The sequence below is a fragment of the Mustela erminea genome, chromosome 8 (genome assembly GCF_009829155.1).
Source record: "Mustela erminea isolate mMusErm1 chromosome 8, mMusErm1.Pri, whole genome shotgun sequence".
Taxonomy (NCBI): domain Eukaryota; kingdom Metazoa; phylum Chordata; class Mammalia; order Carnivora; family Mustelidae; genus Mustela; species Mustela erminea.
The window spans coordinates 94,994,071-95,019,186 of NC_045621.1; the positions used below are offsets into that span (position 1 = coordinate 94,994,071).

At 36.0% G+C, this 25,116-nt stretch overlaps 1 protein-coding gene across 4 annotated transcripts in view; it reads right to left on the reverse strand.

The window, feature by feature from the left end:
• Window positions 1–338: 338 nt before the first annotated feature.
• Window positions 339–25,116, reverse strand: part of RAB3GAP1 (RAB3 GTPase activating protein catalytic subunit 1) — a 113,828-nt gene continuing 89,050 nt past the window's right edge. For 2 of the 4 annotated variants that reach the window (XM_032354076.1, XM_032354078.1), the window contains 7 exons: window positions 21,342–21,569; window positions 8,454–8,550; window positions 8,257–8,360; window positions 8,004–8,119; window positions 5,996–6,098; window positions 3,025–3,045; window positions 339–2,159 (listed from right to left, as the gene is read on the reverse strand). In XM_032354076.1, the coding sequence (XP_032209967.1) occupies window positions 1,923–2,159; window positions 3,025–3,045; window positions 5,996–6,098; window positions 8,004–8,119; window positions 8,257–8,360; window positions 8,454–8,550; window positions 21,342–21,569 (906 nt within the window). In that variant the 3' untranslated portion in view covers window positions 339–1,922. Of the gene's footprint in view, window positions 2,160–3,024; window positions 3,046–5,995; window positions 6,099–6,744; window positions 7,296–8,003; window positions 8,120–8,256; window positions 8,361–8,453; window positions 8,551–21,341; window positions 21,570–25,116 lie in introns of those variants that run through there. The other 2 variants (XM_032354077.1, XM_032354079.1) reach the window with 2 other exon arrangements.

The following is a 25,116-nucleotide window of genomic DNA, read 5'->3' on the forward strand; positions in this document are numbered from 1 at the left end:
CATTCAGATGAGTTGACTGTACTCTCCATTTTATTGCAATGTAACATGAACCCTCCCTACATGACAGAAAGAAAGGTCACTGAAAAGGAAGGAGTGTTCTGGTGTCTATTTCATCTTTACTGCCTAGCACAGCACCTGATATAAAATAGGTACTTAAAAATATCTATGAAATAAACCAACACATAACTATAATAAAAGTAAACTGGGGTAACTGCCACTAAGAAAGAAGGCACCAACAGTGTACTTGAGACCCCTGCCAGACTCAGCAGGCTGCAAACATTTAGAAGACATGAGACAGCATTAAACTAACTGAAATAAGACTAAAGTGACAGAGGAGAGAGAAGAAGTCAGAGAAAGCAAGACTTTCCTCTTTATTAGATTCACAGTACCATTTTAAATTCAACTTCTCTTTGAAAAACGTTTCTTTGCTATTAACTTCCTCATTGGAAAGCAAACAAATCCTGTCCTTGAAAGATACATTTTCTACCTGGTACAGCACTCAGTACTCAAGCCTGCATCTGCACGGTTTGCCAGCAGCAATCAAGTTCAGCATCTCAGAGAAAAGCACTGTGAAGGCTGGGAGGTCACCAACCAGGGCCTCCCCTACTTCATATATACTTATATACATATATATGTACATATATGCATATATATGTACACACACAGTTGTTCTTGTTTTTTTACAAAAATAATATAATAGGGTTTTACACAGCTCTATTAATTCTTTAAATTACATAGCAAGGTCTATGCTTCAGTATAACCATTTTTTGCTTTGGATTAAAATGAGAATTTTAGACTTAAAAATAGATTTCAGATTACTGAACAGAGGCCATACAGCAACACAGACTTAATAATCTTGATCACCACATAACTAGAAATATGCTGCTATTATCCTTACGCTGGGTGCTATATATCCACATCAATTATTTTCGTTTTAACTAAGACACAAAGCAAAATAGTTCACTGAAATAATCTTGTATTCACTACATTAACACACACACCAAATTATACTAAGTGCATGATAATCTCTATGTTCCAAAAGCTATATTTGTAGCATGTGCTCATCGCTACTCCATTAAATATAGTATCTAGCCAGCAATCACAAAAAAGGAAATGCATGCTGTACAGCAGAAGAGAAGTTTGTAGGTTGATATCTTACAGGCAACCAAAAACAAAACAAGAGAAACAAAACTTACGAGATAAAATACAAAACTAATTTGCAGTGACATTTAATATATAGTTTACACTTAGATCATAGTTACATGGAAAAACACATAAACTATATGAAATTCCAAGTTTTCTCCTAGAATATTCAAAATACTAATCAAAAGTTAATTAGTACAAGCAAGATGGCCACTAGATGATTGAATAAACAGAATGTCATTTAGTATTTCAAAAACACAGATTCTGGGAAGAGAAGATACCACCAAAATATCCAGAAATCTCAATTAACAGATACTCTGTTTTGTATACCTGATACTAACAAATGCAACAAGTGTGTTTACACAGACTATGAATGCAAGGCCATAGCCTAAGGGATAGTCACAGGAAAGAATAAATGAGCAAGATCCCACTGGAGTGAGTACAGAGAGCTCCTGCTGTTTTTCTGGTCCCTGCACATCTCCCTACAACCTACCCCTGACTCCTGGTCAAACACTGACCAGGTCACATGTTTTTCAAGATTTTCAAAGATTTGGGGAACAAATCTTTCAACAGCTCAAGCCCATTCTCTCTAACCCAACCAAGATACAACAGAGCTCAAGCATGGTGCTGGAAAGTCTTTCAAATGCTGGTATGATTCCTGATCACTGGACTAGACAGGTCCTCTTCATGGCCTCTCGAGTTCTGACTGGCACAACCTTCTTCCCTCAGAAGGGGTCAGCATGGTCTCTGAAGCCATAAATGAGGTGGCTCTAGAAGAATTAGAAGAAGGAAGTATCTGATGAAAAGGCACCTGCAAGTCTGAAATCCTCTTTGGTGAGAACACTGTACATGCGCTGAGGCAGAGCTCGGGAGTACGGAGCCGGGCGTGGCACAGTGGTGCGCAAAATGAGTTCCCGGCCAGCAGGAGGTGGGAAGTCTGACACAGAGTTCTGCCTTCTCTCTTCTGGAGAGCCCATTCTCTTCAGTTCCTCCTCTGGTGGAGCCATGGCTGCAGCCTTGAACAGAATCAAATGCTAAATTCAAGAGCAAGTCCAATGCTAAAACTTAGACCATTTTGAAGGACAGATGAATAAACATGACAAATATATTTTTAAAATGTTCTACATTACTCGGTAATGCAGTCAGCCATGTTATGATTACTCAGAAACCAACACGGAAAAAGCAAGAAGCTTGAAACACTGCATGAGCAGCCAGAGATTACACATAAATTGGTGACAGAGACAAAAGAGATAATGACTGCTAGGCAATCTGCTTTGAAAAGTGAGGGCCATATTCCAACATCTGAAAAAGAGGGAAAATGTAGCAGTGGTTTCTACAGATTTCTTCTAGCAACAACCCAAGTTCAAGTCTAATGTCCTTAGTCCAGTAAGGAGCTGCTTCTCCCCCAGAGTCTGGAGAGATGTTTTTTATCACCACTCTTTCGTTTCTTTTTAAAGTTCATTTGCCATATTAAAACTGGGGACACTGGTTTTGTTTGCTGAGTGGCTAAGGTGATACAGAAATGATAGAAGTCCATGTAATGTAGCAATGGCCACAAAAGACATGTTTTCAATATTAAAGGCATCTATTTTTTGCAATAAAACTGCATAAAAAACATTCAACTAGAGCCTTCATTTTACCGTTGATCACTATACTTCTTTCATTTCTCTGATTACTAGATTCCTTTCACAATACCATTGATTGAAAAAAAATAAAGTACTGTCTTGGCAATGGAAATATGAAATCATGTTATACTAAACATCAGCATGAAAAGTGTGCCAAATCCAGACTGTTAAAGAGGTGGTTAGTCTTAATGACCTTATGAAGTTAGAGGGATGGGAAGGAACAAGGAACTATGAGGGACAAAGGCTATTTTGTTACCTCATCAGAAGATTCAGTCAGCTTGAGAAAAGGTGAGAAAAGAAACAGTGATGAAAAGGAAACAAGCAAGATGGTTTAAAAAGAACTAGACGAGATTTCAAGATCATTTCAAAGACAGCATGCACTACATTAAGGAACAGGATCCTATCAAAAGAATATCAAGACAAACACACACCACATAAAACACACCTAGCTGTTAAATTGAGCAGACATATCCTACTTCTCATGCATCTGATGGTTCAACAGGCAATGTACAGTCATTTAATGGGCAAAACTGATAAAACTGAAGCAAATCCAATCTGTAGTTTATTTGCTGAATTCCAGTGGAATACACCACTGACACATGTAATCATGATGAAGTTTATTAAAATGTGTAATTTTAAGCAAAGAGTTCTAAATATGCAAAACTGCTGTATGCTATACAAAATTCTCACTAAAATTTCTTTACCTTCTAATAAAGTGAAAATTGATATAAAATAAAATAAAAATAAGTAAATAAAAAATAGTAAATAAGTAAATAAGTAAAAATAGTAAATAAGTAAATAAGTAAAATAAAAAATCAGTAAAATTGATATAAAGTGTCAGTTAATTATGAAAAGTTACATAAATAAACTTTAATTGTTTACATCATGCAGATATTTAAGGTCTGAGTTAAAAAACGTACCAACCAGGTGCTTGTTACATGGATTAAAGTCTACCAATTACCTAAAAACATTCCCTACAAGGTTTGAAAGTCTGAAATCTTTTATAATTACATAATGCAGGAAAAATGTGCAATTTCATCCCTTAATGTGTATTAGCTATACAAGGCCACTGAAAAGATGACACACTCCTGTATTTATTAATGTAACAAGATAACTAAGAAGAAAACAAGAATAACATAGTAAATCACAGAATATAATCCTATTTTTGTAAAATATACATATATTTACATATACTGCATGTCAAATACTGATGGTGATCATCAGAGGGTAGTGAGATTAATGTGATTAAATTTTCCTTTATAATTTTTTGTATTATCCTATGTTTTACAATGAGCCTTTACTGATATTACTGGGGGGGAGGGTTGGAGGGGGAAATTATTGCCACTCTGGGAAAAATAATTTTGCTTAAATATTTACAGCAAGTAATAGTCTCAGCATTAAAAATAAAAATGCCTAAAATCTTTAAAAAAATAAAAATAAAAATGCCTTAGATTTCAGGTCCTCTTAACACACAAGCTTCTTACAGTAAGGACAGAGGAAAGAATACCGGCAACAGGAGGAAAATTCATATTGGTGGTGACAAGGAAATGGGGTTGTTAACTTTCGGCTAGTAAGCTACTAAAAGATAAAGGATGCAAAAAACAAACTTAGCTCCTGATTTCATGCCAAAGACAAAAACAAATCAAAGTGAGCATCTACTGTTTTCTAGAACTCTAATTTATAAGGAAATAAAATACTTGGTTTTTAACTTGAAATTCTTAAAGTTGGGGAACAATCCCATAAACAATTGCAGGTTTCAATTCTTGCTAAAAATTCAGGTCAGTACATTTGACTATGAAACTGAATATATTAACTAGATACACTCCAGACAGATTCAAAGGAGATTATACAGTTTTTATTTTGTATGTAAACCCATGAAAATTCTTATTTGATTCTGAGAATTATACTTTCAAAAGTGGGTCATTCTAGAGTCATCACAGTTCCAGGTAAAGGGCACCCTTGTACTTATGTATCTTCCTTGACTTACAATTGTGTTACATGCCAATAAACCCATTCTAAGTTGAAAATATCCTAAGTCAAAAATATATTTACTACACCTCACCTACCAAACATCATAGCTCAGCCTAGCTTACTTTACTTACTTTTACTTACTTCTGAGCTCAGAACACTCACTGAAGCCTACAGTTGGGCCGAATCATCTGACATAAAGCTCATTTTCTAATCAAGTATTGGCTATCTCATACAATTTATTAATATCGTGCTGACAGTGAGAAATAGAACAGTGTCTGGGTCAAGTAGTCATAAAGTATGTTGGCTGTCTGCCCTCGGGATCTCATAGCTGATAGGGATCTGCCACTGTCCCTGCCCAGCATCATGAGAGGATTATGCTGCATACACCACTAGCTCAGAAAAAGAATAAAATCCCAAATTCAAAGTATGATTTCTACTGAGTACATATCTTTTTCTCCATCATAAAGTTGAAAATCCTAAGTCAAATCATCTTAAGTCAGAGACTATGTGTAGTATACTCTATAATATTTTTATCACAATCTTTCATAATAATGAGCCCTAACATGAAAATCTTCTTAACCAGTAAACAAGATCAGTACAGAGAGCACCCATACAAAGTGTGATGAGCATCACCTTCATAAAAATTCAAATTTTAAGAATTTCAGAATGTTAGAAAGTTTGAACCTTTACTTACAGTAGTAGAGGTAATAGCAAAGATAATTTGTCAACCTGGGCTTGCTTTTTTGCTAAAGCCTGTTTCCATAGTCCTAAACGTCTGAAATCTTGCTCTTCCTTAGATCAATTCACCATGACAAAAACAGATATACTAACCTCACAAGTGAAATTATGAATCCATTTGCAGTACATGGAGTTTAAAATTTGTAAAACTGAACTCTATTCTAAACTGAAAGTAGTCAACATTTTTTCCTATCACACAGCACTGGTGGTCACTGCTAACTGAGTCCCTATTAGATTCTGTAACAATGGATTTCAGAACCTTCTAACTTTGGAAATTTATATCCTAAAATATACTTATTATATTACTTAAACATGTAAGAAAGCAAATGGATTTCAAAGACTCAAAAATCACTGTTGAGAGTTTTTTTTTGTTTTTTTTTTTTTTTTTGATGTTCAAACCCAACGCCTAGACATACACTCAACAGCTGCATAATCAGCCAAGTGAGGGAATCAAAACAGCATCTTACTGAGTAGAGGTCTGGAGAGATCATGATCAGTCAATAAGGAAATTCACATACCCTCTGAGCATTCACAAACAGCTTGTGAATGATTTTGCCAGCATGTCCTCTTCCTGCACCCACGACTAACACTTCAGGCTGCTCCAAAAGGCAACTCACAAACCTAGGGGAAAGAGGTAATGAAAGCACAGAAAGCAAGCTGCTGCTCAGTTCACACTGTCAGTCCTCCCAAATTAATTTTGTAGACAAACTCTCAAAGTGATACTGGCTAAACCTACCAAGGCTAGAGCGGAACTTTTTAAAGTGGAACTTTTATAAGGGACATTTAGAAATAAAGTAGACTCAAGTGACAATCTTACTGCCTTTCAACTGTTTTCATAAAATTTTTTAAAACTCATCTCTGGGGGTGGCTGGGTGGCTCAGATGATTAAGCGTCAGACTTCTGATTTCAGCTCAAGTCATGACTTTAGGGTCGTGAGATCAAGCTCTGTGTCGGAGTCTGCATTCAGTGGGAATCTGCTTCGATATTCTCTCTCTGCCCCTACACTACTCTCGCTCCACTCTCTCTCTCAAATAAGTAAATAAATCTAAAAAACAAAGCTAAACAAAACCTCTGTAAAAGGGTAAAAAGAAATACAGACTCTATTTCTTTGAGACTAGAAGCTTAGAAAATACTACAGTAAATAAAAGATTAATACAATATTTTGGAGGGGGTGCCTGAGTGGCTCAGTTAAGCATCTGCCTCTTGATTTCAGCTCAGGTCATGATCTCAGGGTCATGAGATCGAGCCCCACACTGGACTCCACCCTGTGTATGGAGACTGCTTGAGATTCTTTGCCTCAGTCCCGCCCCCCATTCACACCTGCTCTCTCTAAAGTAAGTGAATAAATATAATCTTAAAAACAAAACAAACAGTATTTTTGGACAACAGAAACCAATTCATACATATACAGCAAAGCAATCATCCATATCTCTCATTTTTGTTCTTTTAAAGTGGGTGTATATGTATGCCTGCATGCATATGTGCTTAGAATACACATTTTGCTTGGCAAAGCCTCAACTGTGCCACTATGTGCTGGAAACACTACACCTCCAAGTCACAGAGAACGTATGTGGAGCTATCAGCATCGAAGGCACCATTCTTGCACCACTAATTCATACTGCTATTTTAGAAACAATTCCCTTGATTAGTGCTTATTCTTCTCATTTAAAAAGGAAGGAGTTTTCAAGAGCAAAGAAGGCTAGGAAAAAACTACTCTCAACACAAGATTAAAATTCTAATAAAAACTTGTTAAGAGCTATAGCACATGCCTTGATCATATTATCTTCATTAGTTAGCATCAATAATGCCACTTCATTTCTGAAAAGGGTGATGAAGAATTTAAAGTTATGATAAATTCAAGTTGTTGAAATAACAAATTTGGAAACACTTTATCACAATTAAAATAATATTGTTCTTTCAAGTACCACAGGCAAAAATGGAAAGGGACTCATACTGACAGGTAATGGTGCCAAGTCTCTCTCAGGAGGAGAAGATTGACCCGGTCATCTGTATCATCCTGGAGAGGCCATCTGGTCACCCTTTCAAAACATGTTCACAAGGTGCACAGGATATGCACCTTTGCTTTCAAAAATCTTGTTTAAAGTTAAATAAATAACTAGGAATACTGAGCAGAAATACAAATTCAGAACACCTCAGTCTGTGATAAAGGAACAGTGAAAACTAAGCAAAGAGAGAAAGCAAAGCTCTGGGGCATTTCAAGTAACAAAGAGTGACTAGCTTTTCCACAGGAAACTGCAGGGACATCTCCAAGAGCAAACAAGGACATACTAGAAAAAAAGACCCAGTAGACTTGTTTCTAAATGTGAAAGGAATGGAAATGCCTCACAAATACCCAGAAATACAGGAGAGGTCACAGTCTATGATAATTAAATATTTTTCTGTCTCTAGCTGATGCTTGTTACAAATAATATAGGGTACCACAAAAGAACTGAAATATTCTATTAAAATGTTCTAAAGAGAGTGCTGGCTTTTCCTACAGACAAAAGGTACTCAAATATCAATTACCTTTCAAGATCTTCTTTTTCCTCCTCTTGTTCACATTTCTCAGTTCCAAACTTGGCTTTCAGTGAGCGGGCTCTGGCAATTATAGCTTCTACATTAGTAATTTGATGGATGATTTCCTAACAGTGGAAAAGAGAGAGACATACATTGGAAAATAGGAGAGGGAAAAAAGCAGCCTTTAAAAATTTATCTTCAAAATAATTACTGCCAACTAGGGAGAACACTTGGCAAGATACTGATACCACAGCAAACTTACTTCCAATTTCTTGTCTTCTGGATTGGGGAAGTGCAAAACTTTACTGGAATGGGTTATTATCTGCTTTATAATCTTCTTAACTGAAGAAATGTTTTCCAGATTTTCTATTTTTAAGAAGATCAAAACCATTATTAAGCCAGGGAAAATATACTTCCATTTTGGAAACGAACTAATGACTAATCAAATAAGATATTTACCTTCTTCCTTTACCTTGAGTACAGCTGCATGAATTACACAAGGTAACAGGTGCCGAGCAAGGTCTGCAGGTTTCTGTACTGCCAGATAGTGCAGCACCTGAAGGAGGCATAAAGATACACGAATGATCAATGTAGCTATTAAAGAATAAAACAGCCACTTAGGAAAGAAGAAAAAAATCCTGTGCACCTCTGAACTCACATCTATAACAAGAGTTGAGGAGAGCTCTCTTCTCTTAGTACCTTGCCCTACTCATCTAGTTAAGTAGCTACTACCCACAATGGTTAAGAATAACATTACTGGGGGCGCCTGGGTGGCTCAGTGTGTTGGAGCCTCTGCCTTCGGCTCAGGTCATGATCCTGGGGTCCTGGGATTGAGCCCCGCATCGGGCTCGCTGCTCAGCAGGGAGCCTGCTTCCTCCTCTCTCTCTGACTGGCTCTCTGCCTACCTGTGATCTCTGTCTGTCAAATAAATAAATAAAATCTTTAAAAAAAAAAAAAAAAGAATAACATTACTGAAAATTAATAAGGGCTTCAGTATTTTATAGTGATGAATATGCCCCCATTTTTTTCTTCTTTCCATTATTTAATATATGGAAATTAGGAAAATACAAAGAAAATAAAAGCCTTCTGTAAAGTATACCACCTAGAGTAACAATTGTTGATGGCGGAACATTCTCCTTCCAGGATTTTTTAAGACACTGAATACACAGACTAGGTGAACTAGTATTAGGTTTGTAAAATACTGTTTTGTAACCTGCTTTACTCACTTAACATTTCTAAACATTGAGACCTTTGACTAATTTTTTGGTTTATTGTTTTTCCAAAATGGAAACTTAACATTTCTAAACATTGAGACCTTCGTCTAATTTTTTGGTTTATTGTTTTTCCAAAATGGAAATTGTTTTATTACTGTTCTAATTAAAAAAATACAGAGAAGTTGTATATAATACATGGACCTACCTTTAAGCTCCTTATTCAACAGCAATAAAGACAAAAGAAATCTAATCTCATAACACGAACCTGGATGATAAATGCTCACAGATTTCAAGAATGAATGAATGAATACATACATACATACATACATACACAGAAGTATAATGCAAAAGATCTCCAGAAATCCTACTTCCTAAGGAGCAACACATTTTTGTGTTTATCTTCTTAGACTTACTTCAATGTCCATTTAAACACAAAGACAGAAGCATATTCAATTTCCTAACAAAAAACTATACTATAGGGGCACCTGGGTGGCTCAGTCATTAAGTGTCTGCCTTTGGCTCAGGTCATGATCCCAGGGTCCTAGGATCAATACCCACTTCGGGCTCCCTGCTCAACGGGAAGCCTGCCTCCTTCTCTCCCACTCCCTCTGATTGTGTTCCCTCTCTTGCTGTGTCTCTCTCCGTCAAATAAACAAATAAAATCTTAAAAAAAAACCCTACAGTATACATACTATTTATAACTTGCTTTCTTCATTTAATGACTTATAACCTTTACTTTTTGGCTTGGAGAATTCTGTGTGGTTTGAAAATTTTTTTAAGAAATATACATACCGGAGTACTAATACATAGCCTAAAGATAACACGAACACTTGTTTACACACCACCAACCAGCTTAAGAAAAAGAACATCACCAGGACTTTCCATATCCCTGTGTGCCTCCCTGATCAAGTCTCCCCTCTGCATACACCCCACCATCAATAAGTAACTACTAATCATTCTTTTGCTTGTCTACATAGTTTTCTCACATATGTGTGTAGCCCCCAACAATGTATTGCTTAGTATGGTCTGGGTCGAATCTTTGTATAAACGGAATGTTTCTGGTTCTGATCCTCAGCGACTTGTATACAGCATTGTTTTTGAGATGAATATGTTGATACATACTGTAGTTTACTGATTTTCATTCATTAAAATGCTCCTCCACTAATGGACAGCCCCTCCCATTTTTGGCTATTACAAATAAGGCTCCCGTTATATTATTGGGTATGTTCCTTAGTGTACATGTAGAGGAATTTCTTTAGAGGAATTTCTTGAGGGCATATACCTAAAAACAGAACTGGATATATACAAGATAATGCCAAATGATTTTTTTTTTGTACTGAAATCATATTCCAAAGGAATATGGAAGTAGGCTCTCCGCTGAGCAGAGAGCCCGATGTGGGGCTCAATCCCAAGACTCTGGAATCATGACCTGAGCCGAAAGCAGAGGCTTAACCCACTGAGCCACCCAAGGTGCCCCAGTTTCACATTTTTGCTGTGATGAATCATCCTGTCAATATCCGTATATTCAATCTCCTCAGTTTTTATTTAACGTCCTTTTCCTATTCCAGGAGCCCATTCAGGATACCACATTATGTTTAGTAGTCATATTTCTAGGCTCCCCTCACATGTGACACTTTCTTAGACTTTGCTTGTGTTTACTGATCTTGACAGTTTTTTTTAAAGATTTTATTTATTCATTTATTTAAGAGAGAGAAAAAGTGAGTGTGGAGCTCAACACAGGGACCCTGAGATCATGACCTGAGCTAAAACCAAGATTCAAGTGCTTAACCAACTAAGCCACCCAGGTGCCCCTGACCTTGACAGTTTTAAGAAATTTTAGTCAGGTATTTTCTAAAAAGTACCTCCACTGGAACTTATGTAATGTCTTTCTCATGATCAAAATGGGGTTAGAACTTTGGGAGAAAGATGAGAGAGCTGTACTCTTTTCATCACCTCTTACCAAGAGTACATGAAACTCATCAGTATTGATTTACCCATGTTGCTAAACTTGCTTATCTGGCTAAGACAGTATTTGTCAGGTTTCTGTACTGTGAAGTTACTCATTTTCTCCAATTTGCATACTGCACTCTTTGGAAGGAAGTCATTATGCACGGTACATGCTTACACAATGGCGAGTTCTGTTCCATCTCATGGGCAAAGCAGGTTTGAAGTTCTGCATAGATTTGTCTCTTCTCGCCAATTTATTCAATCATTTATTTGTAATACTACAGACTCAAGGATGTTTATTTTATTTGAGTTACAGTCCAACAGTACTTTATTTTGCTGCTCCAATTGCTCTAATATTGGCCATTGGGTAATGTTTCGATTGGTACCTGTGTCTCTTTAATATACTCTTAAGAGTTGTGTGCTGTGGATTTTATTTTTCCGGCTCTTTTTTAGAACAGAAGGTTTCTCATTTTGGGTTTACCTAATGCTTCCTCATGTTTAGATGCAGAATATGCATTCATGGGTCACTGCATAAGTACTCTTGGATCCTTCAGAGTATCACATCTCGATGCAGACAATCTGCATCTACCCCTTATTAATATTAGCTTTGAACATCCACTCAAGGTATTGCCCCATTTCTCTACTACACAGTTATTATTTCGTTGCAATTTTCCAGCTGTCTTGGAGAGACACTTTAAAACCTTGCAACTATGATACCCTTCACCCAAATTTCCACCTAGACATCTTCTGATGATTTTCACATGAACCAATGAATATGGTCATAAAATGAAGAGTTTCCTACTCCAGTATATCCTCCACATTTATCGGTCATCTTTGAGCTGAAACGCCTCCAATCTCTCCCATTTTTTTAATCTGCAAATTGTCAATGTGGACCCATGGGTTCCAATTTTTTCCCAGTCATTTATAGTTCATTTCTTCCTTAGTTATTTGCCATTCAAACTGTCCATATTTGGTGAGTAAGAATCCCTTCAAACTACCTCCTTATGTTATGCCCCTATCTTTTTTTAAGCAGTTCCTTATCTCCTGGCAACATAGAATGTTCCACACTCATACCTTCCTTGTCCCAACTCTGAAATCAGCTATTTCACAGAGGAAAGCTTGGTTGCTTTTAATGAGGAATATTCTAGAAATCAACATACATATATATGTGTGTGCGTGTGTTCACTGCTACTGAGATGTCACTTCTTCTAGACTCTTTCAGAAAAAAGCTACAAAATATATATACGCATATGGACATACCCACATATCTATCCATACTTTAGAAACCTATGGGTCTACACCAATACCACCAATTCCAATGCACTGCCATCTGGTCTTCCTCTCTTTCTTCAATTCCATGTTTGTATCTCACTTCCACAATGAGAATTCTGGCTTCCAACAACACCAAAACATTTAATTACTCATTTGCTCAAAATATGATCCACCTAAAAGTTTCAGAATTGCTTACCCAACACCACTACAAAAAAAACAAATCTAGAAAAATGAGTTTAGGATTTATCTGCAGTTCTCTCCCAACTCTCCCCATACCTGGGGGTATATATATTCAAACATAACGTATGTGATCTACCTCTGCTTGCTTTCAGTTTTGGTCATTTCCCCTCTTTCCAATCTTGTTGGTTTATTTTAATTTTTGAATATGCAGACAGTTAACATTTTTCCAGAAGTCAAAAGTATATAGAAAGTATACTCTTTCCTAAATGTCATTTCCTCCCATATTCCTTTTACTCTATTTTTTCCTCCCCTTTCAAACATTCTGGATAACTAATTTCAGTGTTCTCTGTTTGTGAAGATAAATTTCTCTTTGTGAAGATAAACAGACACGTTTTCTTAATCTCCCCTTTTTACACAAAATGAAGCGTAATATATATATATATTCATTTGCACTTTACTTTTCTCTTAAAAACATATCCTAGAAATCACTATCAGTTAATAGATATTCTCCTCATTATTTTTAACAGCTACATAGTCCTCAGTTATGAAGATGAACCACAGTATTCAATAAAGCTTCTAAGCTGGGGCATATAGAGAGTTTCCACTATTTTCTAATTACAATTTATTCAGCAATGAACAACTTGGTGCATCTTTGTTTTTCGTTGTAGAAAGTATAAATGTAAATTCCTAGAAGTGGGATTGCTTTTGGGGTGGAAGGGTAAATGCATATGTAAATTTCATTAAATACTGCCAAGTCCCTCTCCACCTGGGGTTGTATCATCCTGCCTCTCACCAGTAATGTATGAGAGTTGTGGCCTCAGGGCCTGAGTGTTAATTAAGCTGTGAAATTTTTACCAATGTGATGTGTGAAAAATGGTTATCTCAGTGAAATTTTCTAATTTGCATTTCTCTTATTATGAATGAAGCTGAACATCTTTTTGAAAAGTTTAAGGGTAATTATCTTTTGGGGGATGAGTTATCTCCTCATCCCTCTTGCCCATATTTCTAGAGTATTTTGGCCCTTTATCCGTAAATATATATATTTCTCCCAGTTTACAAATATCTCTATCATTTGTCTTTTGACTTTTCTTCCTCAGTCCATTCTTGTGTGTGGTATGAGAAACAGATCTAATTTTATCTTTTGCCAAATGGCTATTCAGTTACCCCAAAACAACTTATTAAAAGGGCCATCTAGGAGAACCTGTGTGGCTCAGTCAGTTAAACACCAGATTCTTGACTTGGGCTCAGGTCATGCATGATCTCAGCGTTGTGAGATTAAGCCCCTGGTCAAGCCCCTCGTCAAGCCTGAGTCCAGTTCCATGCACAGCATGTTTAGATTCTCTCTATCCCTCTCCCTTGGCTTCTCCAACCCCCTTTAAAAAATACCAGTGATTTGAGATGCCATTTTTATCATAGACTAGATTTCTACAAGCACCCATGAACTTTCTATTCGGTTTTACTGGGCTGTCTAGTTATGCACCATTATCCCATTATTTAAATAGTGAGGCTGTGGGGCGCCTGAGTGGCTCAGTGGTTTAAGCCGCTGCCTTCAGTTCAGGTCATGATCTCAGGGTCCTGGGATCGAGTCCCACATCGGACTCTCTGCTCGGCAGGGAGCCTGCTTCCCTCTCACTCTCTCTGCCTGCCTCTCTGCCTACCTGTGATCTCTGTCAAATAAATAAATAAAATCTTTTTAAAAAATTTTTTAAATAAATAAACAATAAGGCTGTGTACTATGCTTTAGTATCTGGTCAGGTTATTTGGCCCCCATCTGCCCTTGCCACCCCTCACCCATTTACCTACCTCATAGCTCTTTCCGAAAATCTACTCTTAGCTACTCTTGCATGCTTTTTTAAAATAACAATTTACCCACTTAAAGTGTACAATCCAATGGTTTTAGGTATATTCAGAGTCGTACAACCAAAACCACAATTAATATTAGAACCTTTCCATCACCCAAAAAAAAACCCATTAACAGTCACTCTCTAAACCCCTGAGTCCTAAGCCTGAATGTTTATTTTTCCAAATAAATTTAAGTATCAACTTGTCTGGCTCCATGGTAAAGACTTTTGGTATTTAAAAAAAAAAAAAAAAAGACTTTTGGTATTTTATTGGGACTGCATTAAATTTATAAATTAATGTAAAGTGAACTAACTTTAATGATGTTGAGACACTCTAACCAAGAACAAGCAATATCTATTGTTCAAGAGTTTTACTGTCTTTATTCATATTTCTAACATTTCTGGTTAGGTTTATTTCTAGATATTTCACCATTTTTTTTCCTCTTATAATGCAGAGAAAATGTCATTTACATCTTCAGAGTGATTATTATTTGTGTATATGACTACAGCTAGATACATATTAACTTTATATCCTGCTACCTTGCTGATTTCTTCAGAAGGAATTACTTTCATCACTGATTCTTTAGATTTTTCCAGGTATACTGTTACCTTATCTACAAATAAAAAGTTCTTCTTTTCATGTCTTAGGCTTCTGCTTTCTCTCTTTTTTAAAATTTTTATTTCTATGGTTTTATTTATTTACTTACTTATTTATTAAACATTTTGTTTATTTATTTGACAGAGAGAGAAATCACAAGCAGGCAGAGAGGCAGGCAGAGATAGGAAGGAAGCAGGCTCCCTGCTGAGCAGAGAACCCGATGCGGGGGCCCGATCCCAGGATGCTGGGATCATGACCTGAGCCAAAGGCAGAGGCTTTAACCCACTGAACCACCCAGGCGCCCCTGCTTTCTCTTTTTTAATTGTAGTGGGTAATAACTTCAGAATAACATTAAATGGAAGCAGAGACCATAGGCACCATTGCCTCATTCCTGACCTTAGTGAGAATAACTTTAGGGTTCCCCCTGTTAAGATGCTGTGTTTAGGACTGAGGTATATATATATTTTTCATTTTAAGCATATCTACTCATTCTTATTTCTCAATTGTATTAGGAGTATTAAATTTTATCAAAGACTTTTCAGTCTATATGGAAATGATATATTTTCTGCTTAAGCCTATTAATGAAGTTAATAAGTAGATTTCCAAATAATCATTGCTGCGCTCAGTCAGCATTTATTATTTTCTTAAAGTGGGGAGAGTCTTGTTCACTTACGATTTTGCATTCAATTTCTTAAGTACTATAGTCTGTACTTTCTTTTATATACTACTTTTATCAGAGTTAGTGACCAATGTTATAGTCCATGTTTCCCATAAAAGAGTTTGGGGTATTTCCTCCAACTGGTATGTATGGAAACAATAAGTAGCACACAGGGACTACGTGGTCTCTCAACACTTAGATGAATTCACCTGTGAAACCATCTAGGACTGTTAGTTTTTTATGGGATCATTTCTTGGTAACTGTGTCCATTCTTCTATGGAAATGTCTGCTTACATTTTCTATCTTTATTCATTTTTGATATACTGTATTTTCCTAGGAAATCACCCGTTTCATTTTCAAATTTATACAAATTTATATACAGAATCATCAAAGTATTGGGGATTTTTTTGTTTTTGTTTTTCTACTATTTCCACTATATCAAGCTGTTGGCACTTTTTGCCATTTCTTATTTTGTATGTGCATGCTCTTCTCTCTCGTGATTAAAGCAGTCAACCATGTGTCTATTTTGATATTTTTTAATAAAACAAGATTTATTAATTTGATCTGCTTTTCTGTTCTCTACTTCATCACTCTTTGCTTTTATCTTTATCACTGCCTTCCTTTTACTTTATTTTTTTTGGTTTTACTTTGTTCTTCTTAAGTTAGAAATTTCTAACTTCTGTGAGATTAAAAGTCACTTATGGTTTGTCTCCCTCCCAATCCCATCTTGTTTCATTGATTCTTCTCCTACCCACTTAAGCCCCCATGTTGCATCACCACTTCCTCATATCAGGGAGATCCTATGATAGTTGTCTTTCTCTGCTTGACTTATTTCGCTAAGCATGATACGCTCTAGTTCCATCCATGTTGTCGCAAATGGCAAGATTTCATTTCTTTTGATGGCTGCATAGTATTCCATTGTGTATATATACCACATCTTCTTGATCCATTCATCTGTTGCCTCCATCAGAAAGGATGAATACCCAACTTTTGTAGCAACATGGACGGAACTGGAAGAGATTATGCTGAGTGAAATAAGTCAAGCAGAGAGAGTCAATTATCATATGGTTTCACTTATTTGTGGAGCATAACAAATAGCATGGAGGACATGGGGACTTAGAGTAGAGAAGGGAGTTGGGGGAAATTGGAAGGGAAGGTGAACCATGAGAGACTATGGACTCTGAAAAACAATCTGAGGGTTTTGAAGGGACGGGGGGTGGGAGGTTGGGGTACCAGGTGGTGGGTATTATAGAGGGCACGGATTGCATGGAGCACGGGGTGTGGTGCAAAAATAATGAATACTGTTATGCTGGAAATAAAAAATAAAAACAAAGAAAAAAAAAAAAGAAATTTCTAACTTCTTAAGTTAGAAGAAGTTAGAAATTTATTAATTCAGTAATTTTCATTCTTCTGTTTTTTCTTGATGCAGGTATTTAGTCTATGGATCTTCCTTTGGTCACTCCTAAAATATAGGTTCGAGTATATAGTGTTTTCATTATTTTTCAGAAATTTGTTCAGTGTTTCTCTTTTACCCAAGAGTTAATATAAAGCTTTTAGATTTCCAGGTAGAAGTCCTAGTTTTTTGTTATTGTTTCATTTCTTTTTTTTTTTTTTTTTTTTTAAAGATTTTATTTATTTATTTGACAGACAGAGATCACAAGTAGGCAGAGAGGCAGGCAGAGAGAGAGAGAGAGAGGGAAGCAGGCTTCCTGCGGAGCAGGGAGCCCGATGCGGGGCTCGATCCCAGGACCCTGAGATCATGACCTGAGCCGAAGGCAGCAGCCCAAACCACTGAGCCACCCAGGCGCCCCTTATTGTTTCATTTCTAATTCCTAGTTTTACTGCAGAGATCAGAGTACTGGTTATATTTCCATTATGAATCCTGCTGATATGAGACCTAATATATTCTATCAGTTTCTCTGACTTTTCCATGTGCGTGTGAAAAAAAGGTAGTTTCTACTGTCAAGGTGTAGTGTTTGGGATATATCTAACAGATCAACCTTATTACCTTGTCCCAATCTTTCTTTAGTTTTGTCTACTTGACTGTCTTGTATTAAGAGTAATGTGTTCGACACCCTCTGTTAGTAGTGTTTCAATCTGTTTCTCCCCTTACCTCCTGAGGTTTCCCATTTTTATAGATGGCTACAGTGATATATAGTGTATAAACATTAACAAATGTTACATCCTCATTGTAAAATACCTCTTTTAGATTATAAAGCATCTCTGTGTCATCATTTAATGCTTTTTTGCTTTATTTCTACTTTATTTCACATCAGGATCATAAATTCTGCTTTCTTTATTGTCTTCATGTACCTGGTAAATCTTTGTCTACTGTTTACTTTGTAATCTTTTTGTGTGTGTGATAAATTTAATCATATAATTAAGCACTGGCAGAAAACTAAGGGAGTAATTTGGTTATACCCTTACTAGGATCATATCTCTACTCTATGTATTTTGGGTTTTATTTCATTAATTTTTGAAGCATAATATACAATGTTATATTAGTTTCAGGTGTATGATATAGTGATTCAACAATTCTATCTACTTCTCAGTGATCATCAAGGTAAGTACTCTTAATCCCCTTTAACTATTTCACTCACATCCATCTTCCTTCGGGTAGCCATTAGTTTGTTCTCTGTATTAAAGTCCGTTTTTTTCCCCTCCTTTTGCTTTGTTTTGTTTCTTAAATTCCACTTATGTGTGAAATTACATGGTATTTGTCTTTTTTTAACTTATTTCACTCAGCATTACATTCTCTAGATCCATTCATGTTGCTACAAATGGCAAGGTTTCATTCTTCATGGCTGAGAAATATTCTACTGTAGATATATATCAAATCTTCTTTATTCATTCATTCTCTCAATAGACACTTTGGCTGTTGTAAATAATGTTGCAATAAACACAGGGGTGCATGTATCTTTTCAAATTACTGATTTCATTTTCTTTGGGTAAATACCCAGTAGTGGAGTTACTGGATCATATATTAATTGAGGAACAGTGGATATACCAATTTGCCTTCCCACCAACCATGCATAAGGGTTCTTTTTCTCCACATCCTTGTCAACACTTGTTATTTCTTGTCTTTTTTATTTTATCCATTATGACTCTGTAGCCTTTCTGAATCACTGAAACCCTTGTAACAGAGTTAGGTTTTATATGACTCACTATACTGTGTTTGATTGTTACTATGTGTGTTTTTCTATTTGGTGTGTTCTTTGCGTTTAAAAAAAAAAAAAGGTGGTTTATATTTTTATTCTAGTAGAGATCTTTGCAGTAATACTTTTTATACTGTCCTTAATTCCCTTGCTGTAAGTGTTTTATAATCTGGTCTGACAATTTTAAATGCTATCACATCTGATTACCATCTTCTACCCACAACCTCACCTAGTTTTAGTCTTAGCTCTAAAACTAAAGAAATAAAATGCTCACCACTGGCCCTTTGCCAAAGTTTCTACAGTCATCTCTTGGTTGGCTCAAGTCCATCCTCCTATACAATGTTGTTCAATATGAACAAGGCAGAAACTAGTCCCATGCAGCTATTTAAAAATTCAGTTCCTATGTTATGCTATAGAGTCTTATGTGGCCAGTGCCTGTAATTTTGAACATCACAGCTGCAGAATGTTTCTAACACTATAGAAAGTTCTATTAGGGCAATTCTGGTGGACTCCTCAGAAAGGGTGCATGTGTACAAAAATTTATATGTGCAAAACCTCAGAGAAAATTTTCTTAGAGCCTTGATTATTTGGGCATCTTGGTAGGATATAAATCTTTGGTTTGTACTTTTTGCTTACATTTTTTGAAAATGCTGTTTATGTTGTCTTGAGAAATATGACACCTGCCTAATTCTCTTTCAAGTTATTTTTATCTTTTTGACTAGAAGTCCTGAGAATCTTTTTTTCTTTAAATATTTAAGTTCCAGTAGTTTCAAAGTGATGTATTTTGGAGTTCATTATTTATGCTATTTTCCCCTGCATCTAGTGAAAAAGCCCTTTCAATACGTAAAAGAAAACTGGGTTTTATTTCCTGAAAGTTTTCTTGGACTGCAGTTTCAACTATTAGTTCTGTTCCAATATTTTGGTTCTTCCTCTGAGAATATGAATATTATTCTTACTTTTCCTATCTTTCATTTCTACTGGTTTCTCTTCAATTCCTTTTACTCATTATACATTTTCTTTCTCTTGGCTATTTTTGCTGCTTTTTCTTGGTACCTTTTATTAAATTTAAAAGTAAACCTATTCTCCTTTGGGCCCTCTGTAATTTAGTCTTTATTTTTTATATGAATATCTTATACTTCTACTACTATCCTGAGTTAAACCAGCTCTGGTTTCATTTCTCTGTGGGGTTTTTTGGTCCATTTCTGCTGTTGGCTTTACTACTTCTGATTAAACATGATTTTTTTCATATCCACCATGCTGGTTTGAGAACATCTGACTATTACAATTTTTTTCTGCTTCATGGTCAATTTTCTGGGAAATGTTTTTATTAATTCAAACAATCATATCTGCATTTTCTGCCTTTTTATAATAGTTTTGTATGGATATGATCTGCTCTTTACCAATCCTAGTCATGTCACACTTTAAAAGTAGCCTCTTCTGTACCATTTCTTTAACGAATGGAGTAAGGGTGATAGAGGTTGGTAGGTCCTATTTCTCTTGCATTTCTGCAGAATCCCTAAATTTCCCATTCTTTCTTTTTTGCCATCACTGCTTTATCTCAAAGGGGTATCATTCCTACTCTATATATCTGGTTCTTGCCAAGGCAGTGTCTCTCCGAGTGTCCACTTCTATTCCTGCCCACTTCAAGCCCCTTCTCTATGGCCAGTGCTGTGAACTATCAAACCATACTTGCATTGCGTATTCTGCACTGAGTATTAGTGTTAGGTTCTCTCCCTCTAGGGTGACTCTGTGATCCATCCAAGTCTCCTACATCCCTCGGCTCTTCTTTTTAAGATTCCCTGCCCCCACTCTCTATATACAGGCTTACAGCACTAGGAACTCCACTGAAATGTGGCTTCTCTATTTAAAGTTAATTCAAAGGTCACTATAGTCTCTATTAGTAATGCTGAAGGCAAAGATTTATTTTTTTTTTACTAATTTCATGGGGTTTGGGGGCAGCTAAGTGGGAAGTGTGTAGGACAATTTGTTATCAGGAGGCTCTCACGATTCTCCAAAACTCCAATTTTTTTAAATAATTACAAAGCAGTCCACCAAATGATTATACCATACTTACTGAACCAAGCCTTATTTCTGAAACTTTTGTTCTATCTACCTTTTCATTAGAAAACTTTGTTGAACATCATTCTTCTACATTAATATTTCTGTATTTCTTATTATTTCCTTAAATATTTTGGTAGTCAAACTGCTAGGTCAAAGGATGTGACCAGCTTTAAAGCTTCTAACATATACTATTAGACAGTCCAATGGTAAGCATTATATATAAAATATACATGTCTTATTCCCCGGCCTAGTTGCAACTAGTTCTTAAATCTTAAATGTGAATAGCAGATATATAAAAGACTCATTAAATTTCAAAGCTTTGCTTCTCAAGTCCAAAGCTTTCATGTCTACTATAGTGAGTTTTTAAAAATGCTAGAACAATCGTTAGCTTTCTAGTATTGGATACTGAAACCTCAGTTACCTTTTCAGCTTCCCGTGTGTCATCAAAAAGTCTCCTCTGCCTTCTAGCAGGAATTGGCTTAGCTGTTTCCCAGGCTTCTACCCACATATTGCTTGGAATCTTCATTCGGGCACTCAGTTCTCCTTTCAGAACCATGTTGCCTTTTTCGTCAATAACCTCCTCTTCAATATAATCACGGGGTGAGTACCACCTCACAAAATCTTCCAGAAAACAACCTGGATTAGCTGCCTAAAATAAGGCAAAAAAAATTCAGCAGAATCAAATAAAAACCAACAGGTAGTGATAAACCTATTTATAAAAATCATACTTTCACAAAAAGCTTACCTCATCTTAACAAAACCTAGTATGTGACATGAGTCTGGGTGTAACCTTTAAAACAGGTCAGATGTTCAAGTGTCAAAAGCATTTTCTTTTGTTATTTCCATTTTACAGAAAAAGAAAACATGTAATGAATTTAGAAATAAAAAGTTGATGTGAAGTGAAAATCATTCTCTTAAATGAATTGTAAGTTACATAAGTTAGTTTAAAATTATAATATAATTACTCAATACTTGGAAAATATCAAATAAACTCAAGTAATTAAATAATATACAATATGATCAGAATAATAACACAATAATAGAAAAGCTCTACTGTTTTTTTCCCCTCAGCAAATCAATACTGGTACTGTAATAAGTATCAGCTAACCTCAGAAATGTTCTATTCAGTCATCAATTCTTGTGCTTTATATAGCAAATTACTATCACATAAATTTTTTTGTCCTGTTAAGGAACTGGAATTCAAACTATTGCTTTTCAGGTTTCTGAAACCAACTAATTAAACTTTTATTTAGTAGATAAGTCTATAGAATTAATGATAATGCATACCAAAATTCTTTAAGGAACTCTACAATTAAGACTAAGAAAAAGAAGCAGCTTCACAGTGTTAGTGGTAATGCATGGAAGTCTTTTTTGCAAGTGTATACACAGAGATACACACACACACACTCAAAAGATATGTGTGCATATATTAAACACATACCTTTTTGGTTAAATTCTCTACCATAACATATACTTACTGCCAAGAGTATTATTTTATTTTCCTGAAATAATTAAGTGATATAAACATTAACAAGGATATGCTAATAAGCAGATCATTTTCTTCCTTTTTAAATTAAATTAACCTCCAACCAAAATGAAAATGGGCATGATAAGAACAGTCAGCCTTAAATGTGAAGAGCAAAACTTCCCATTTCTCCTCATTGAGTTCACAATCTCTCAGCTTCACTATCCCCATCAATTTAGGAAATCCACCCCCGAGGGATGAGGACTCAGAGGAAGGTCCTTAACTGAGAATCAACAACATAAATTTCTAAGGGCTATGGCATCATGGCAACAACAACAAAAAAAATGCTGTGAACTGCAATGGATCAAGATTGCTGCATGACTCAGGATTCATGTACAAAGATCTGGTTATTAACCAGGCAACATCATATTCACACAAAAACTTAAGAACTTAAAGAAAATAATAATTGAATTAATGCACTACAAAGTTTAAAAAAAAAAAAAACTTTTCACCCAAAAATTCTTCCATCTGCCTGGACCTTACTGTACCAGACTGAACGTACAGTTACCAGGAGAGGGTCAAGGCTCATTTCAGCTATGGCTTTACTTCTACTGTTAAGGTATGTACTCCAAGGACATGTTTGAGAATAGGCCCTGTCCTACCACAAGGTGTAGGTACCTCTGGTAATATCAGCATTCATCCAAAGCTCTGCAGACTCTCCTAAGGGCCCCTAATACCGAGTCATCCCTATATAAAAAAGGAAAGGCAACCATGTCTATTTTAGAATGAATTTATAACCTTAAATATATTAACTGATTCCCACACAGAGGGCAAATGTGTACATTGGCTATTTGAAATTAAAACCATGTTTTAATGTGGAAAGAACCAAGATGCCCTTAATGGACGAATGGATAAGGAAAATGTGGTCCATATACACTATGGACTATTATGCCTCCATCAGAAAGGATGAATACCCAACTTTTGTAGCAACATGGACAGGACTGGAAGAGATTATGCTTAGTGAAATAAGTCAAGCAGAGAGAGTCAATTATCATATGGTTTCACTTATTTGTGGAGCATAACAAATAGCATGGAGGAGTTAGAGAGGAGAAGGGAGTTGGGGGAAATTGGAAGGGGAGGTGAATCATGGGAGACTATGGACTCTGAAAAACAATCTGAGGGGTTTGAAGTGGCGGGGGGGTGGGAGGTTGGGGTACCAGGTGGTGGGTATTATAGAGGGCATGGATTGCATGGAGCACCGGGTGTGGTGAAAAAATAATGAATACTGTTATGCTGAAAATAAATAATAAAAAAAAATTTTAAAAAAAACAACAACAACAAAAACCATGTTTTAAGAAATTTGTAGGTACTCAAGTTAGTCTAAAACAGTCTAATGAACCCAATTTTGTGAGGTACAGTGTTGTCATTATACAGAATGTTCCCATGAGGAGCCAATATGTTTCTATAAGGAAAACTTTTACAGTTCCACTTCGGAATTTCATCTTGTAAGTACCTCTGCAAGGATGCTGTAGCAGGACAGGGGCATATAAATATGAAGGTAGCTACAAGTCAGGTATGAAAACAGCTGCTAACGAGGTCCTACCATGTACATACACCCTTTTCTACCTTTGTGATTTATCAGATGTCCTGAGAGTCAGCGGTGTCACCTCTTTATCCATTATACCAACTATTTGTTTTAAAACAATTAAGTCTCTCTTCTTGCCTCATGGGAGAACAAAATGCTCAGATTTTTCTGCATCTTTTGTATCTCTAAGAAAAACATGTACCTCTCAAGAGGTTTCCTGAAGATTTTTTTTTCTTTTAGTAAAGATGGGGAAAATAAGCAGAGAATAAAAGCATTCCCTTTTACTCTCACTAAAATCTGCTAACAGGAAAGATAAAAGTGACATCGGTTTTCATAGGGTATTTATATTGGAAAAAAAATCAAACTCAGGCTGGCATACAGTATGAAAGCAGGACTGATTGGAAGCTACAGAATGGGGAGATGGAGGCGAGGCCATCAGAGATAGTAGCAGGTCAAGGAGGAAAATCTGGGTATGAGAGTTCAGAGTTATCAGCAGGAGGCACAAGGAAAGCCTATGGCCCACTAGACTACCCACCTGGTTGTTTTGTTGTTGTTGTTTTTAATATACATGGTTTTACCTGGGCTTTCAAGAATAAGTAATTCGAAAACAAAAGACCTTTTTTCCTCCCTGGGGTTTTAAGCTAATAAGCTAAATGTCACCATTCTCTGAATCCTCTATGTTCTAATACAGGCCTATATCTAAGCTTAAAATTATCTTCTCCAGGTAAAAATGCCCACTCATCCTAAAAGGTGACTCTTCTGAGAAACCCTCCATGACCCACTCAATAAAGTCAGTCACCTTTCTGACATTGCCTTCATAAGTGAATATCACGTTATTATTTACAAATATCTCCCTCCATAGCTTCAACAGACTGTAACTGAGGATAAGCATTGTATTTCCTACTTATCTAATCACACAAGTCACAAAGTAGGCAAGCAAAAGGTCTGTTGAATGAAGCAGCCTACATTAAATCCTAAAGGTTTAGCATTAAATTGGCTAAACATACACAAAGAAGAAAAACATTCCAATGCACATAAAGAAATGATTCAATTCTCAAGTTTTGACTACGATTCAAAGACTGTTCTTTACTTTTTTAAATTTAAGAAGCAAGTCTGGCTACGACCTTTAGGAGATAAATGTAGGTT